The sequence below is a fragment of the Rhineura floridana genome, chromosome 1, assembly GCF_030035675.1.
Source record: "Rhineura floridana isolate rRhiFlo1 chromosome 1, rRhiFlo1.hap2, whole genome shotgun sequence".
In the NCBI taxonomy this organism is placed as follows: domain Eukaryota; kingdom Metazoa; phylum Chordata; class Lepidosauria; order Squamata; family Rhineuridae; genus Rhineura; species Rhineura floridana.
Genome location: NC_084480.1, coordinates 322,330,918 through 322,345,029, shown reverse-complemented (window position 1 = coordinate 322,345,029; position 14,112 = coordinate 322,330,918). Strand labels below are relative to the sequence as shown.

General features: G+C 49.1%; 1 protein-coding gene across 2 annotated transcripts in view; it reads right to left on the bottom strand.

The window, feature by feature from the left end:
• SHARPIN (SHANK associated RH domain interactor) overlaps nt 1–13,271 on the bottom strand; it is a 33,009-nt gene extending 19,738 nt beyond the window's left edge. The window contains exons 1-7 of one of the 2 annotated variants that reach the window (XM_061607209.1): nt 12,964–13,271; nt 12,151–12,325; nt 11,438–11,548; nt 9,627–9,768; nt 9,427–9,517; nt 8,602–8,869; nt 8,061–8,120 (exon numbers count right to left, since the gene is read on the bottom strand). In XM_061607209.1, the coding sequence (XP_061463193.1) occupies nt 8,061–8,120; nt 8,602–8,869; nt 9,427–9,517; nt 9,627–9,768; nt 11,438–11,548; nt 12,151–12,325; nt 12,964–13,206 (1,090 nt within the window). In that variant the 5' untranslated portion in view covers nt 13,207–13,271. Of the gene's footprint in view, nt 1–8,060; nt 8,121–8,601; nt 8,870–9,426; nt 9,518–9,626; nt 9,769–11,437; nt 11,549–12,150; nt 12,326–12,646; nt 12,754–12,963 lie in introns of those variants that run through there. The other variant, XM_061607210.1, reaches the window with a different exon arrangement.
• Between the last annotated feature and the right edge of the window lie 841 nt (nt 13,272–14,112).

Genomic DNA, 14,112 nt, shown 5'->3' with positions numbered 1-14,112 from the left:
CTCCCCCTTTAGGATGCGCACTTTAACGTGGTGAGGGGGTTTGAGAGTGTTGAAGAAGCAGAGAGCAATGTCATCAGGAGGCTAGACTCCCAGCAAGGGCACCCACGGCGGAATGGTCAAAGCTGAGACACCAGACTAAGAGGCATCCGAACTCAGAGGAAGGCAGTGGGAAACCACCTCTGAATACCTCTTACCACGAAAGCCCTATGAACAGAGTATCCAAAATGCAACACAAGATAGTGCTGGAAGATGAGACCCCCACGTCAGAAGGCACTTACCAAGCTACTGGGGAAGAACAAAGGACAAGCACGAGTAGCGCTGTGACTAATGACGCAGCTGGGTCAAAGCCCAAAGGAAGCCCAGAGGCTGATGTGCACATGTATGCCCTGGCCAATGGGCATTCAGGTTTCCGAGGTACCAGAGAGATGAAGAAGGCAGACTGAGCCGTAAGTTTACTTAAAAGGAGACAGTTTATTGAGCAGCTTTCAACCCACAGGTGTGCTCGATAAATGGAACAGGCTGCCAGGCTCTGCACGAACATAGACCAGGCTGAACACCAAACTGGGCAGCCAAGAACCCCTTTTACAGGATACATGCTTAATTACTACAAAGGATTCAGTCATCACTTTCCCAACATAGCCATAAAGTGCTGGAGCTCTTTCCCAGGATCATACAGCATAACAATAGCTGGTAAGCAAAGCCTCTAATTGCCAAGGTCTACACTATCTGGTTAACAAGGCACCTTCCCAGCATCCCAGCATCGCTCTTGACACAGCATCAGAGCTTTGCCTGTTAGGAACCCCAAATTAGACCCCATATTAGACCCCAGGTGGCTCTGAGCTATACATTGACCATCCCTTGACCCATCTTCCTGCATGCTTAGATGCTGAACGCTAAACTAGAGAGAACTAAGGCGGGGGGGGAATACAAGCCCCCCTTGCCTACAGACAGCTATTCTGCTGGTATAGCTGCTGAACTTCCCATGGGCCAGTACAGCACAGATGCGAAAGGAGAGTCCCGAGTTGTATGATGCACACAATAGGAACACGGAATGTGAGAGGTATGAATCAAGGAAAGTTAGAAATTGCCAAGCAAAAACGGAAGGGAGTAGTAAAAGAGGAAGGCCAAACAAGAGATGGGTTGATTCCATAAAGGAAGCCACAGACCTGCACTTACAAGATCTGAACAGGGTGGCTCATGACTGATGCTATTGGAGGTTGCTGACTCATAGGGTCGCCATAAGTTGTAATCTTGACTTATGACTTGAAGGCACATAACAAAAAAACCCCGATGTTCATTATTCTCAATGGGTCTACTCTGAGTATGATGTAGCTGAATACAGCCTAATTTTTTTTAAAAAGATCAGATTGTTTAAAAACATTGTAAATGCTAACTTTCTTCTAAATAACACCTAGGTTAATACGGAATGATGTGAATATAAGCATGTTAACTGTTTATGGGTTTTAATGATTAAGTGGTACACAAATCTTGTTAAATAAAAACGAATGAATGAATGCTGGTCCTACCGTTGACCCTAAATGAACTCAATGCCTCTGCCAGATTCATTAAAGGAGGGTTTTCTATGTAAATGATGAACCAATCTGATCATTTCTCAAATATAAATATTAACACCAAACACAGACGTTTCCTTTTCAGAAAACAAGCCCCTCTAGTCTGCCCAGGGGCCATCAGGCCTGGCTTCTACCTCTCAGTCACAGCATTATTTTTCCCCCCCTGCCATGTTTTTGGGAGAGTGGGACTGGGCCAAGGCAGAGCAAAGCAGCAAGGAGCAACGCTAGGAAGAGGCAGCAGCAACAGTCTCGAGTGTAGAAGCTCCTACATCCCATACCCACTTGCCCAGGAGTAAGCCCCAAGAAATGGAATGGGACATTTTTCTATTATTAATCATTATTATTATTTTATACCCTGCTTTTCTACACAGTAGATCTGTATAGGATCATGCTGTTAACTTCAAACCACTGCTGCCTATGGAGCAGCATGCCCAGCACAGCATGTGACCCCCCCCCCCCCGTGAACAGCTGCCGCCCAAGCATCCAGCTACTTCTGGCCAACTTCATACGGATGACCCTTAGACTGACTCAGCTGTCCTCGTTCAGATGAGGAAAAAACCAGAATAGCACCAACACACTGTCAAGGAGGCCTGGTTGGCTAAGGTTTGTTAATAAAGATGGTTCTGTGGCAAGAGACTGTAGGGAGAAACATCTTGCCTGAATTAGGGCCTCCAGAGACTGCTAGATCCTATGGCTGAATCCAATTAATTAAGCAGTGACTGAGAACACCTGCTTATCAGCTTGAGGCTGGTACCTCGAGGCCACAGGCTTGGGAAGGTTAGAGAAGTACATAAGAACATAAGAAGAGCCTGCTGGATCAGGCCAGTGGCCCATCTAGTCCAGCATCCTGTTCTCACAGTGGCCTGGGGGAAGCCCGCAAGCAGGACCCGAGTGCAAGAACACTCTCCCCTCCTGAGGCTTCCAGCAACTGGTTTTCAGAAGCATGCTGCCTCTGACTAGGGTGGCACAGCACAGCCATCACGGCTAGTAGCCATTGATAGCCCTGTCCTCCATGAATTTGTCTAATCTTCTTTTAAAGCCGTCCAAGCTGGTGGCCATTACTGCATCTTGTGGGAGCAAATTCCATAGTTTAACTATGCGCTGAGTAAAGAAGTACTTCCTTTTGTCTGTCCTGAATATTCCAACATTCAGCTTCTTTGAATGTCCACGAGTTCTAGTATTATGAGAGAGGGAGAAGAACTTTTCTCTATCCACTTTCTCAATGCCATGCATAATTTTATACACTTCTATCATGTCTCCTCTGACCCGCCTTTTCTCTAAACTAAAAAGCCCCAAATGCTGCAACCTTTCCTCGTAAGGGAGTCGCTCCATCCCCTATCATTCTGGTTGCCCTCTTCTGAACCTTTTCCAACTCTATAATACCCTTTTTGAGATGAGGCGACCAGAACTGTACACAGTATTCCAAATGCGGCCGCACCATAGATTTATACAACGGTATTATGATATCGGCTGTTTTATTTTCAATACCTTTCCTAATTATCGCTAGCATGGAATTTGCCTTTTTCACAGCTGCCGCACACTGGGTCGACATTTTCATCGTGCTGTCCACTACAACCCCGAGGTCTCTCTCCTGGTCGGTCACCACCAGTTCAGACCCCATGAGAGTATATGTGAAATTCGGATTTTTTGCTCCAATATGCATAATTTTACACTTGTTTATATTGAATTACATTTGCCATTTTTCTGCCCATTCACTCAGTTTGGAGAGATCTTTTTGGAGCTCTTCACAATCCCTTTTTGTTTTAACAACCCTGAACAATTTAGTGTCGTCAGCAAACTTGGCCACTTCACCGCTTACTCCTAATTCTAGGTCATTAATGAACAAGTTGAAAAGTACAGGTCCCAATACCGATCCTTGAGGGACTCCACTTTCTACAGCCCTCCATTGGGAGAACTGTCCATTTATTCCTACTCTCTGCTTTCTGCTTCTTAACCAATTCCTTATCCACAAGAGGACCTCTCCTCTTATTCCATGACTGCTAAGCTTCCTCAGAAGTCTTTGGTGAGGTACCTTGTCAAACGCTTTTTGAAAGTCTAAGTACACTATGTCCACTGGATCACCTCTATCTATATGCTTGTTGACACTCTCAAAGAATTCTAAGAGGTTACTGAGACAGGACTTTCCCTTGCAGAAGCCATGCTGGCTCTGCTTCAGCAAGGCTTGTTCTTCTATGTGCTTAGTTAATCTAGCTTTAATCATACTTTCTACCAGTTTTCCAGGGACAGAAGTTAAGCTAACTGGCCTGTAATTTCCGGGATCCCCTCTGGATCCCTTTTTGAAGATTGGTGTTACATTTGCCACTTTCCAGTCCTCAGGCACGGAGGAGGACCCGAGGGACAAGTTACATATTTTAGTTAGCAGATCAGCAATTTCACATTTGAGTTCTTTGAGAACTCTCGGGTGGATGCCATCCGGGCCCGGTGATTTGTCAGTTTTTATATTGTCCATTAAGCCTAGAACTTCCTCTCTCGTTACCACTATTTGTCTCAGTTCCTCAGAATCCCTTCCTGCAAATGTTAGTTCAGGTTCAGGGATCTGCCCTATATCTTCCACTGTGAAGACAGATGCAAAGAATTCATTTAGCTTCTCTGCAATCTCCTTATCGTTCTTTAGTACGCCTGTGACTCCCTTATCATCCAAGGGTCCAATCGCCTCCCTAGATGGTCTCCTGCTTTGAATGTATTTATAGAATTTTTTGTTGTTGGTTTTTATGTTCTTAGCAATGTGCTCCTCAAATTCTTTTTTAGCATCCCTTCTTGTCTTCTTGCATTTCTTTTGCCAGAGTTTGTGTTCTTTTTTATTTTCTTCATTCGGACAAGACTTCCATTTTCTGAAGGAAGACTTTTTACCTCTAAGAGCTTCCTTGACTTTGCTCGTTAACCATGCTGGCATCTTCTTGGCCCTGGCGGTACCTTTTCTGATCTGCGGTATGCACTCCAGTTGAGCTTCTAATATAGTGTTTTTAAACAACTTCCAAGCATTTTCGAGTGATATGACCCTCTGGACTTTGTTTTTCAGCTTTCTTTTTACCAATCCCCTCAATTTTGTGAAGTTTCCTCTTTTGAAGTCAAATGTGACCGTGTTGGATTTTCTTGGCAATTGGCCATTTACATGTATGTTTAATTTAATAGCACTGTGGTCACTGCTCCCAATCGGTTCAACAACACTTACATCTCGCACCAGGTCCCGGTCCCCACTGAGGATTAAGTCCAGGGTTGCCGTCCCTCTGGTCGGTTCCATGACCAACTGGTCTAGGGAATAGTCATTTAGAACATCTAGAAACTTTGCTTCTTTGTCATGACTCGAACACATATGCGGCCAGTCTATGTCCGGGTAGTTGAAGTCACCCATTACTACCACATTTCCTAGTTTGGATGCTTCCTCAATTTCATATCTCATCTCAAGGTCTCCCTGAGCATTTTGATCAGGGGGACGATAGATCGTTCCCAGTATTAAGTCCCTCCTGGGGCATGGTATCACCACCCACAATGATTCTGTGGAGGAGTCTGCCTCTTTTGGGGTTTCGAGCTTGCTGGATTCAATGCCTTCTTTCACGTATAGAGCGACTCCACCACCAATACGTCCTTCCCTGTCCTTCCGATATAGTTTATATCCAGGGATAACCGTATCCCACTGGTTTTCTCCATTGCACCAGGTCTCCGTTATGCTCACTATATCAATGCTCTCCTCTAAGACCAAGCACTCCAGTTCTCCCATCTTGGTTCGGAGGCTCCTAGCATTAGCGTACAGGCACTTGTAAGCAGTGTCTCTCTTCAAGTGTCTTTGGCACTTGTGGTTTGGCCTGTGGTAATTTTGCTCTTCTGAATTTATATCCTGTGCCCCTGCTCTCACAATGCCTACTTCTAGGCCTACCCCTTTTAAAATTTCATCATTTCTTTGGTTTTTATCCCAGGGGGGAGGTTTATTCCGAACCGGACCTTTCTCAGCTCCTGTCGGGTTTCCCCCCTCAGTCAGTTTAAAAGCTGCTCTGCTACCTTTTTGATTTTAAGTGCCAGCAGTCTGGTTCCATTCTGGTTCAAGTGGAGACCGTCCCTTTTGTACAGGCCCGGCTTGTCCCAAAATGTTCCCCAGTGCCTAACAAATCTAAACCCTTCCACCCGACACCATCGTCTCATCCACGCATTGAGACTGCGAAGCTGGGCCTGTCTGGCTGGTCTTGCGCGTGGAACCGGTAGCATTTCAGAGAAAGCCACCTTGGAGGTCCTGGCTTTCAGCATCCTACCTAGCAACCTAAATTTTGCTTCCAGGACCTCACGGCTGCATTTCCCCATGTTGTTGGTGCCAACGTGCACCACGACCACTGACTCCTCCCCAGCACTGTCTACCAAACTATCTAAACGACGGGCGATATCCGCAACCTTCGCACCAGGCAGGCAAAACACCTTGCGGTCTACACGCCCATCACACACCCCACTGTCTATGTTCCTAATGATCGAATCACCCACTACAAGGATCCCTCCACCCCCTGGAGATATATCCTCGGCACGAGAGGATAGCTGCTCATCCCCCAAGGAATGGGTCCCTTCTAAGGGATCGTTTCCCTCTTCCTCGGCTGGATGCTCTCCTTCCCTGAGACCATCGTTCTCCATGACAGCAGGAGAGCTATCATCCTTGGAGTGGGACACAGCTATAACGTCCCTGAAGGCCTCCTCCACACACCTCTCTGCCTCTCTCAGCTTTTCCAGGTCCGCCACCTTGGCCTCAAGGAAATGAAGTCGTTCCCGGAGAGCCAGGAGCTCATTGCACTGAGAGCACACCCACGACTGCTGTCCAACAGGCAGATAGTCGTACGTGCTGCAGGCGGTGCAAAACACTGGAAAGCCCCCACACCCCTGCTGGGTTCTTACCTGCATAGTTTTGTTTAAGGTTTATTACGTCAATGGGTTGGAGACTGCGGTTTAGTTGAGGTCAGGGGACAGATGGGCAGAGTGGGGGGCCCTGGCCTCCTCGCTCTGCTGCCGAACTGGCTCTGCTGCTTAACTGGCCTTGACGCTTCGTCAGCTGGGGCTCCCTCTAGCTCGTGGAGCAGCAACATGACTGTTAGGCACAAAAGCTCTGGAAGATTTCAACGGAAAGCCCTCTAATTAATTAACTGGCTAATTAATTCCTGGCTGCTGCCAGGCTTCTTCCCAATAAAAGTAGAGGTAAGATTCTGGGCCTTTGTTTCCCAATGTTCCTTGGTGTTACCTGATGTTGGGGTGCCATCTTCTTATTTCTATCCAGGGCATACATTTCTGGGGGAGATGCGGAACCATGAAGATGCTGTATCTGTCTTCCTATGATGTGTGAGTATAGAAGAGGCTAGACAGTGGAGAGGAGAGCCTGGCTGGGGGTCCAGAGTCTGCGAGTTCAAATCCCCGCTCGTGTCTCCTGGGCGTCAAGGGCCAGCTAAAGATCACCCCACAGGGAGTGGCTCAGGGGTCACGTGCCCTGCCATCTGTGCAGCCGTGGGCAAGCGGCATAGTCCCAAGGAGCCCAGTCGCCCCCCAGCTGGCAGTTGCGGACAAGGAAAGATCTGGCTTGTGCAGCTGTGGCAAGCTGAGCAGGCCCTGGCCAGCTGGGGAGGCCTAGCCTCAGAGGGAGGCAATGGGAAACCCCCTCTGAATACCGCTTACCATGAAATCCCTATTCATAGGGTAGCCATAAGTCGGGATTGACTTGAAGGCAGTCCATTTCCATTTAGACAGATTTGTTGTATTTGTCCTGTGACTGAACTCTCTGTATTTTTTGTATTTTACCTAACCTTCTGGGTGTTTCGTTTAAGGAACTATTTTGCTGCTATATTTTTGCACTTATAATTTTATTTTAATAAAGACTGCCTCTTATTTAGCCTACGGCCATACTACCCTGAACATGCCTGATCCTGGAATAAGCAGGGTCAGGCCTGGTTAGTACTTGGATGGGAGACGACGGCCTGGAAATACCGGGTGTCGCAGGCTTAGAGGAAAGCAATGGGAAACCACCTATGAATGCCTCTTACCATGAAAACCCTGAGAATACATATAGAAAAAGATTCATAGGGTCACCGTAAGTCATAATCGACTTGAAGGCATATAACAACAACAACATCAATCCACTTATTTACCAGCGTGTGTTCATTGCAGGGGAATTTTGCCTCTGAATCCAGCACCGTGGCCATTTAGCCACAGACTACCATATAGCTGGGTATTTTACCTGAAGGCTCCAAGACAAGGAGTGCATCTTTGGCTCTTGTCTTTTGGAATCCTTGGCAGATCTTTTTTTGGCATTTTCGGTTTCCCCTTGACACAGAGTGGGTGACCAGGTTTAAGGGGTGGTGGCAGTTTACCTACCTTACAAGGTCGGTGTTAGTTTAACTCAGCCTTAGTAAGAGAGGCATGGGTTGTGCCTGGCCAGGACCAACTGCCCTGCGTCTGGGAGTTGACACCCCCCCCGGCATATTTCTTTACACATATCATAGCCTTTACCTGAAATCTCCTTTTGGGGGACCTGCAGCCTTCCTTCTTTTCCACCAGCTGCCACAGGTGCTAAGAGAATAAAAAAAGACCTCGTATATTGGAATATTTTAAACACACTCCCTCTGAAGAGAAAAAAAAGGAAAGGATGCAAGATGTATCCAGCATGACACAGGGATTCAGAGCTGGCTGTAAGACTGAGACAGGACAAATAATACTCCATTGAATTGTAAATTAACACGGTGCCGTGGTCAGATCAGCACTGTAGCTTAGAAAATATATCAAGTAGTATCAATGAGAAACTTGACTTGAATCAATTATTTAAATTGACTTTTTTTCTTACTGATCTAATCTGCCTTGATTTAAGTCAACTCACCCTGACCTGCAAGCAGAAATGACATTTGGGAGAGATGTTAGCTACTGTGAGGGAGTTTTTAAGGTTCTGATGGGGAATCTTCACCCCCCCGCCGAGCCCACTTCTTTGAGCCAGCTGTAACGTCTTCCCCTTTTTTCCGACTAAGAAGAGGGCCCCTGAAGTGCTCCCCCAGTTCACCTTTCTTTGGCAGAGGGCTGGGCATGGTGCCATATTTGTGCTTGGCATCAGTGGTATCGGCAGGGGGCGGCTGCAGCAGCACCCAGTCTTTATCCTCCTTGTAACACTGCAATGAGAGGTTGGCACCCTTTGCCGAGAGTAGGTAGAGAAAGGCCGTATCACCATCCTTCCGGATCCCGTAAGAGCCAATAGTGCGGTCTTCCATACAGAGGCACTGGCCAATAATCCAGCGCTGGACACTGGGGTGGAATCCGTAATCCTGAAACACCTGGGGGTGCAGGAGATAGAGACAGGGCCGGCAGAAGTTAAGTCCCCCACTTTTTTACAATGCTCCAGAGCCTTCCACACTCCACAGGTCAAGGCCAGGCCATTTATTTATTTATATTTATATCCCGCCCTTCGTCCCAGTAGGAGCCCAGGGTGGCAAACAAAAGCACTAAAAACACTTTAAAACATCATAAAAACAGACTTTAAAATACATTAGAACAAAACATATTTAAAAACATTTTTAAAAATGCTTTGAAGACATCTTAAAAAAGAAAAAAAAGTTTAAAACTTGTCATTTTTTTTAAAAAAAAGGAGGTTTAAAAACATATTAAAAAGCAATTCCAACACAGATGTGGACTGGGATAAGGTCTCAACTTAAAAGGCTTGTTGAAAGAGGAAGGTCTTCAGTAGGTGGCAAAAAGATAACAGAAATGGCGCCTGTCTAATATTTAAGGGTATTTAAGGCCATTGCCACCAGGACTCTTTTTCCAAGAAGCTGGTCTAGGTGGGAGACCAGCAGCCTGCACCTCTGCCCTTTAAAAGCTTTGCCCAGCTCACCTTCTGCCTGAGTGCTGCAATGGTGGTGTACGTGTGGACCCGGGTGGTAATGCTGGTCGAACACGTGGCATCTTCCACCTGCACCTTCATGCTAGAAGGAAGGGAAGCGCAGCCAGTGAAACAACCGCCATGTGATCAACAGTCTGAATGCTGGGCATGCCCAAACAATTTCCCAACAGCCCCCTACCCTCTGCGCACACCTGATCTCACTTCTAGGGTAGCAAGACTCCTTCAGCAGGATGCGCAGAGTGGCATGCTGTTGAGCAAGCACTGTGGCACATTGCATGGCCGCCTCCTCATCCCCAAGCTCGATCACCGCAGAGAGGTGGAGGGCCAGGTCTTCTGAGGAGAGAAGGAGACAAAGCCCTGGGTGAATTGGCCAGATCGAGTGTCGTGCCATCCTGCTCAGAGGCTTAAGCGCAAGCCGACCCATTCTTTAACGTGATGGAAAACCTGTCAGTAAGCCCATTCCCCACTCCAAAAAATCCCTTTGGAACTGGCTTCCTGCTGCAGGTTGTCTGATCAAGACCTCAGCTCTTTCAAGCAAGCTGCAAAGACTCCATGATTATTACTCACAGAGGTAGGCCAGCTGGCCGGCTCTGTGTGGCTCGGGGTGCTGGTTTTAGCTGTTTCCAGCTGCAGGAGAACTTTGGCTCAGCCTCCTTTCCATTTATTTTTACAGATGTCTTTACATATTTTAACTACTGCTTCTCACTTGAGGAATCTTGCATTGAAAAGAGAGTTATAAATTCTCCAGAACAAATCTGCGTATTTCACAATGTGAGGACAACCAGAGAGGCACATGCTCTTCCAACTCAAGGAGCTGCTATTTCAGGACCTTTACATTACCAGAATAAGTTCTACAGGGCTATTCGCTCCACCACCACCCTTAATTGTTTCCAGCCCCTGGGCATTTCAGGGACTCTTCACTACTGAGGTGGTAGGTAAAGTGGCCACTCAGGGAAGATTTGAACACTGCCAACTCTCCAGCATGGCAAATACACCAGGTAGGCAGGTAGACATCAGGTTGTCCCAGCACAGCTTACTGCCTGCAAATGTGCATAGTGTACAGATGCTTAACAGTAATTCTAGCTCACGTTTTCTTGGAATAAAATCCCACTAAAAATGGGAAACAGCTTGCTTTCAGAGTGCCCAGCAACAGATGCTTCCTACCCCAAGAAAGAAAGAATGCTGGAACATTTTTAATTTAAAGTACATACCTCCTGAGAAGAGGAGCTGGGTGTGTGACTTCACTTCCTCTCCTCCCCCCCCCCAGAGATAGTGAGTTCCTGTTAGTCTGAGTAGCCCCATCACCATTTTCCTAGGTCTTACAATTAGATTATTTATAATTCAACTAAAAGCTTATAATACAATGCATTCATTAATACTTGTGAGGGCCTCAAATGATTTTTTTCCTGTGTATTAGCGTCAATGGCCTCGGGAGAAAAAAGTTCCCCAACCCCTGTCATATGTGTCAGGATGTGCAAACATAACTTGCTGTTTTAGTAGCTGCATTTATAAATGTAAATACCGCTTATTCCCAAAATGGCTTCTAAGCCATAACAATATAGGGGAGATTCAGGGCAATCACTGAAGCCAAGATTTCTCTCAATTCACCTCCCCAACAGTATTTCACAAATCCCACCCACTCTTCTCAGCACCATCTTGCATAGCCTAACCTGGTACAGGCAGAAGGACATTTAAAATATGCAGATGTCCCATTTTCTGACAACCGAGTAGAATTTTTGACCAACGAGATGAATGTGATTTGTTTGAGTTAGCAAGTTGAACAAATAATAGTTTTGGTACCACTTTTTCCCTGTACTTGCAGAATTTGGCTTTCCCAGAAGCAGGGTTTTGATGCCCCTGCAGGTGCAATGTCTTTTCTAGAAATTTTAAAATCTTTCTTCTCCAAAATGGTCTGGCAGCCTTCAAGTGGCACAGCCAGGCACCAGCTCCTTTGGTCACCACACTGCCAGTGGAGAAGTGCCCTGCGCCATCAGCCACCTACCTTTCCTGGCAAGCTCCAAGGGCAGAAAGGTCTTGGGTTCTGGCAGAGAGTTCGCAGCAGCCAAGCAGTGGGAAGGAGGCCGTCCTGTCAGCAAACTGGTGCCTTCAGTAGCTGGGGAGAGAGAAGAGTTTAAGGGAGCCTTTTCACAGCCCCTTCTCTACTGGCTCAGGAAATGGATATGCTTCGAAACTGTAAACAGGAGGAAAAGCTGGGGTAAAGCCCCAGAGTGTTACAGAGCTGCCACGTTAAATGAAAAGTGCCTCCGTGTTCATGCCCTACCAGATTTGGACACTGCTAGCTCTCAGTCAGCATGGCAGATACACCAGGCAGGAACCTAGACATCTGGCTGCCCCAGTACAGCTTACTGCCTGCATGAACCACCTGCATCAAGGGATAGAAGCAGCCCTGCAAATGGGCCTTCTGCTACAGATGCTGGGGCCTGGGTTGCATCTCTAGGCAACACTACCCAGATTCAGCCACAGCAACCCATTTTCTCAGCCCAATACTAATGGACTCTTCTTAACCTCATTCACAAACCCCTGCTAACTGCCTATAAGTGATCAAACCAGACAGAGTCGGGCATCTTGGTGCAGGCTGACCACCTTTGCAAAATTAACAAAACTTGGCTTGAATGTGCAGCCAGCCTCGGTACTAGAAGCCACAAAGTGTCCCCTCTATGTGCTTTCTAAGTGCCTTCCAGGGCAGCAGCTGACCTTTTTGCACCTCCCAGAGGCAGCTGCTGAGGACTGTCCACCACTTCTGCGCCTCATGCTCCTCCTCAAAGTGAAAGACAAGGGGGTAATCTGGGCGGGCTAAGACCTTCAACTCATGGCACGTGGCAGTCTTCATCTCGTAGGAAATCTCTTTGAGGCTGTACTCAACAAGGCTCTGGTGGCAGAAGAAGAGGGTCAATGGGTCAGGGCAAAGTCAAGCAGCCCCAACCGTCTCCACGTGATGCCTTTTTAGCCAAGCTGCACCCCCAAGCAACACACCAAGGACGGAGATCAAAGCAAGGCAGTACCCCTTCTATTCTTATCCAGCCAAGCTTGGCTGCTGGCAACCCCAAGAGCTTTGGGAAAACCAGCCACGCAAGCCTTTCGGATTTGGTGCAAGGAAGAAAGGTCCCAAGACCCAACGTGCAACAGCCCTGAAGCTGCCGGCCCTGGGATTCTCGGGCGGTGCACCTTCTTGGGCTAAGGGCCAAAGTACCTCAGGGGCAGTGCGCCTGCAGAAGGTCCCGGTTCAATCCCCAAAGGCACCTCCAGGTAGGGCTGGGAACGTCCCGTTTCTGAAACCCTGGAGAGCACCTGCTGCCGGTCAGAGTAGACAGTAGCGGGCTCCGTGCACCAAATGGTCTGACTCGGTATAAGGCCCCTCCCCCATCTCGAAGGCGCCGCGCGACCTTTCCCAGCCTCTCCCCCCGCCCTCCACCAACCCACAGAGGCCCTCTGAACTGGGGGGGGAGGGGAGCCACCCCCTCCCAAGGCAGCTCAGGAAGCCACCCCCGCCCTTCGCTCCCTCCTCACCGGTTCGGGTCCTGAGTCCGGTCCGCCCCTCAAGCCGAGTCGGAAGCGCTCCAGGCCGGGCGCCGCGCTGAGTTGGAGCCGGAGGAGCCGCTGCCCTTCCCGGCCCGAGGGGGAGGAGGACAATGAGGAAGGCGGATGCGGCGGCGGGGGAGGCGGGCGCGGCACCCAGGCCTGCGCCGAGGCCAGCACTAGGAGGCCGGACGGGGCCGGCGCGCAGCCCGAGCCCGGCACCGCCGCCGCCATCGCGTCGCCGCCTGGAACCGGAAGCCAAGCCGGCGCTTCCGCTTTGGCCGCTGCCGCCCCCCGGAAACTGCCCCCCGCCTCCGGGGTTCCGGGGCAGGCTCGGGAAGGACCTCACCCCCAGCAGGAAGGAAGGAGGAAGGAAAGGAGGGAGAGAGGCTGGCTTCTGGGCGGCCCGCTAGCCCAGATGCGGCCCACTGCCCGTCGCGACAAAACCCAGCCCGGGAGACGGACCCTGCGGCTCGGACGGAGGGAGGGACTGCTGGTAACTCTCTGAGTCCAGGCCCGGCCCGGGTGGTGCCAGGGACCCGCAAGCGGGGCGAGTGGGCTCCGTCCGGGGCTCCTCTGCGTGCGTGTGCCTCGAGGGTGGCAAATCCAAAGGTTTTGGAGCGGGTGGTCGCCGGCCAGCTCCAGGCGCTTTTGGATGAAACCGATTATCTGGATCCGTTTCAATCCGGTTTTAGGTCCGGTTTTGGCACTGAAACAGCCTTGGTCGCCCTGTATGATGACCTTTGTCGGGAGAGGGACAGAGGGAGTGTGACTCTGTTGATTCTCCTTGATCTCTCAGCGGCGTTTGATACCATCCACCATGGTATCCTTCTGGGGAGGCTCGTGGAGTTGGGAGTTGGGGGCATTGCTTGGCAGTGGTTCTGCTCCTACTTAGCGGATCGTCGCCAGAAGGTAGTGCTTGGGGAACATTGCTCGACACCCTGGACTCTCCATTGTCGAGTCCCTCAGGGGTCGGTTCTGTCCCCCATGCTTTTTAACATCTACATGCAGCCTCTGGGTGCGGTCATCAGGAGTTTTGGAGTGCGTTGCCATCAGTACGCTGATGACACGCAGCTCTATTTCTCCTTTTCACCTTCAGGTGAGGCTGTTGATGTGCTGAACCGTTGCCTGACCGTGATA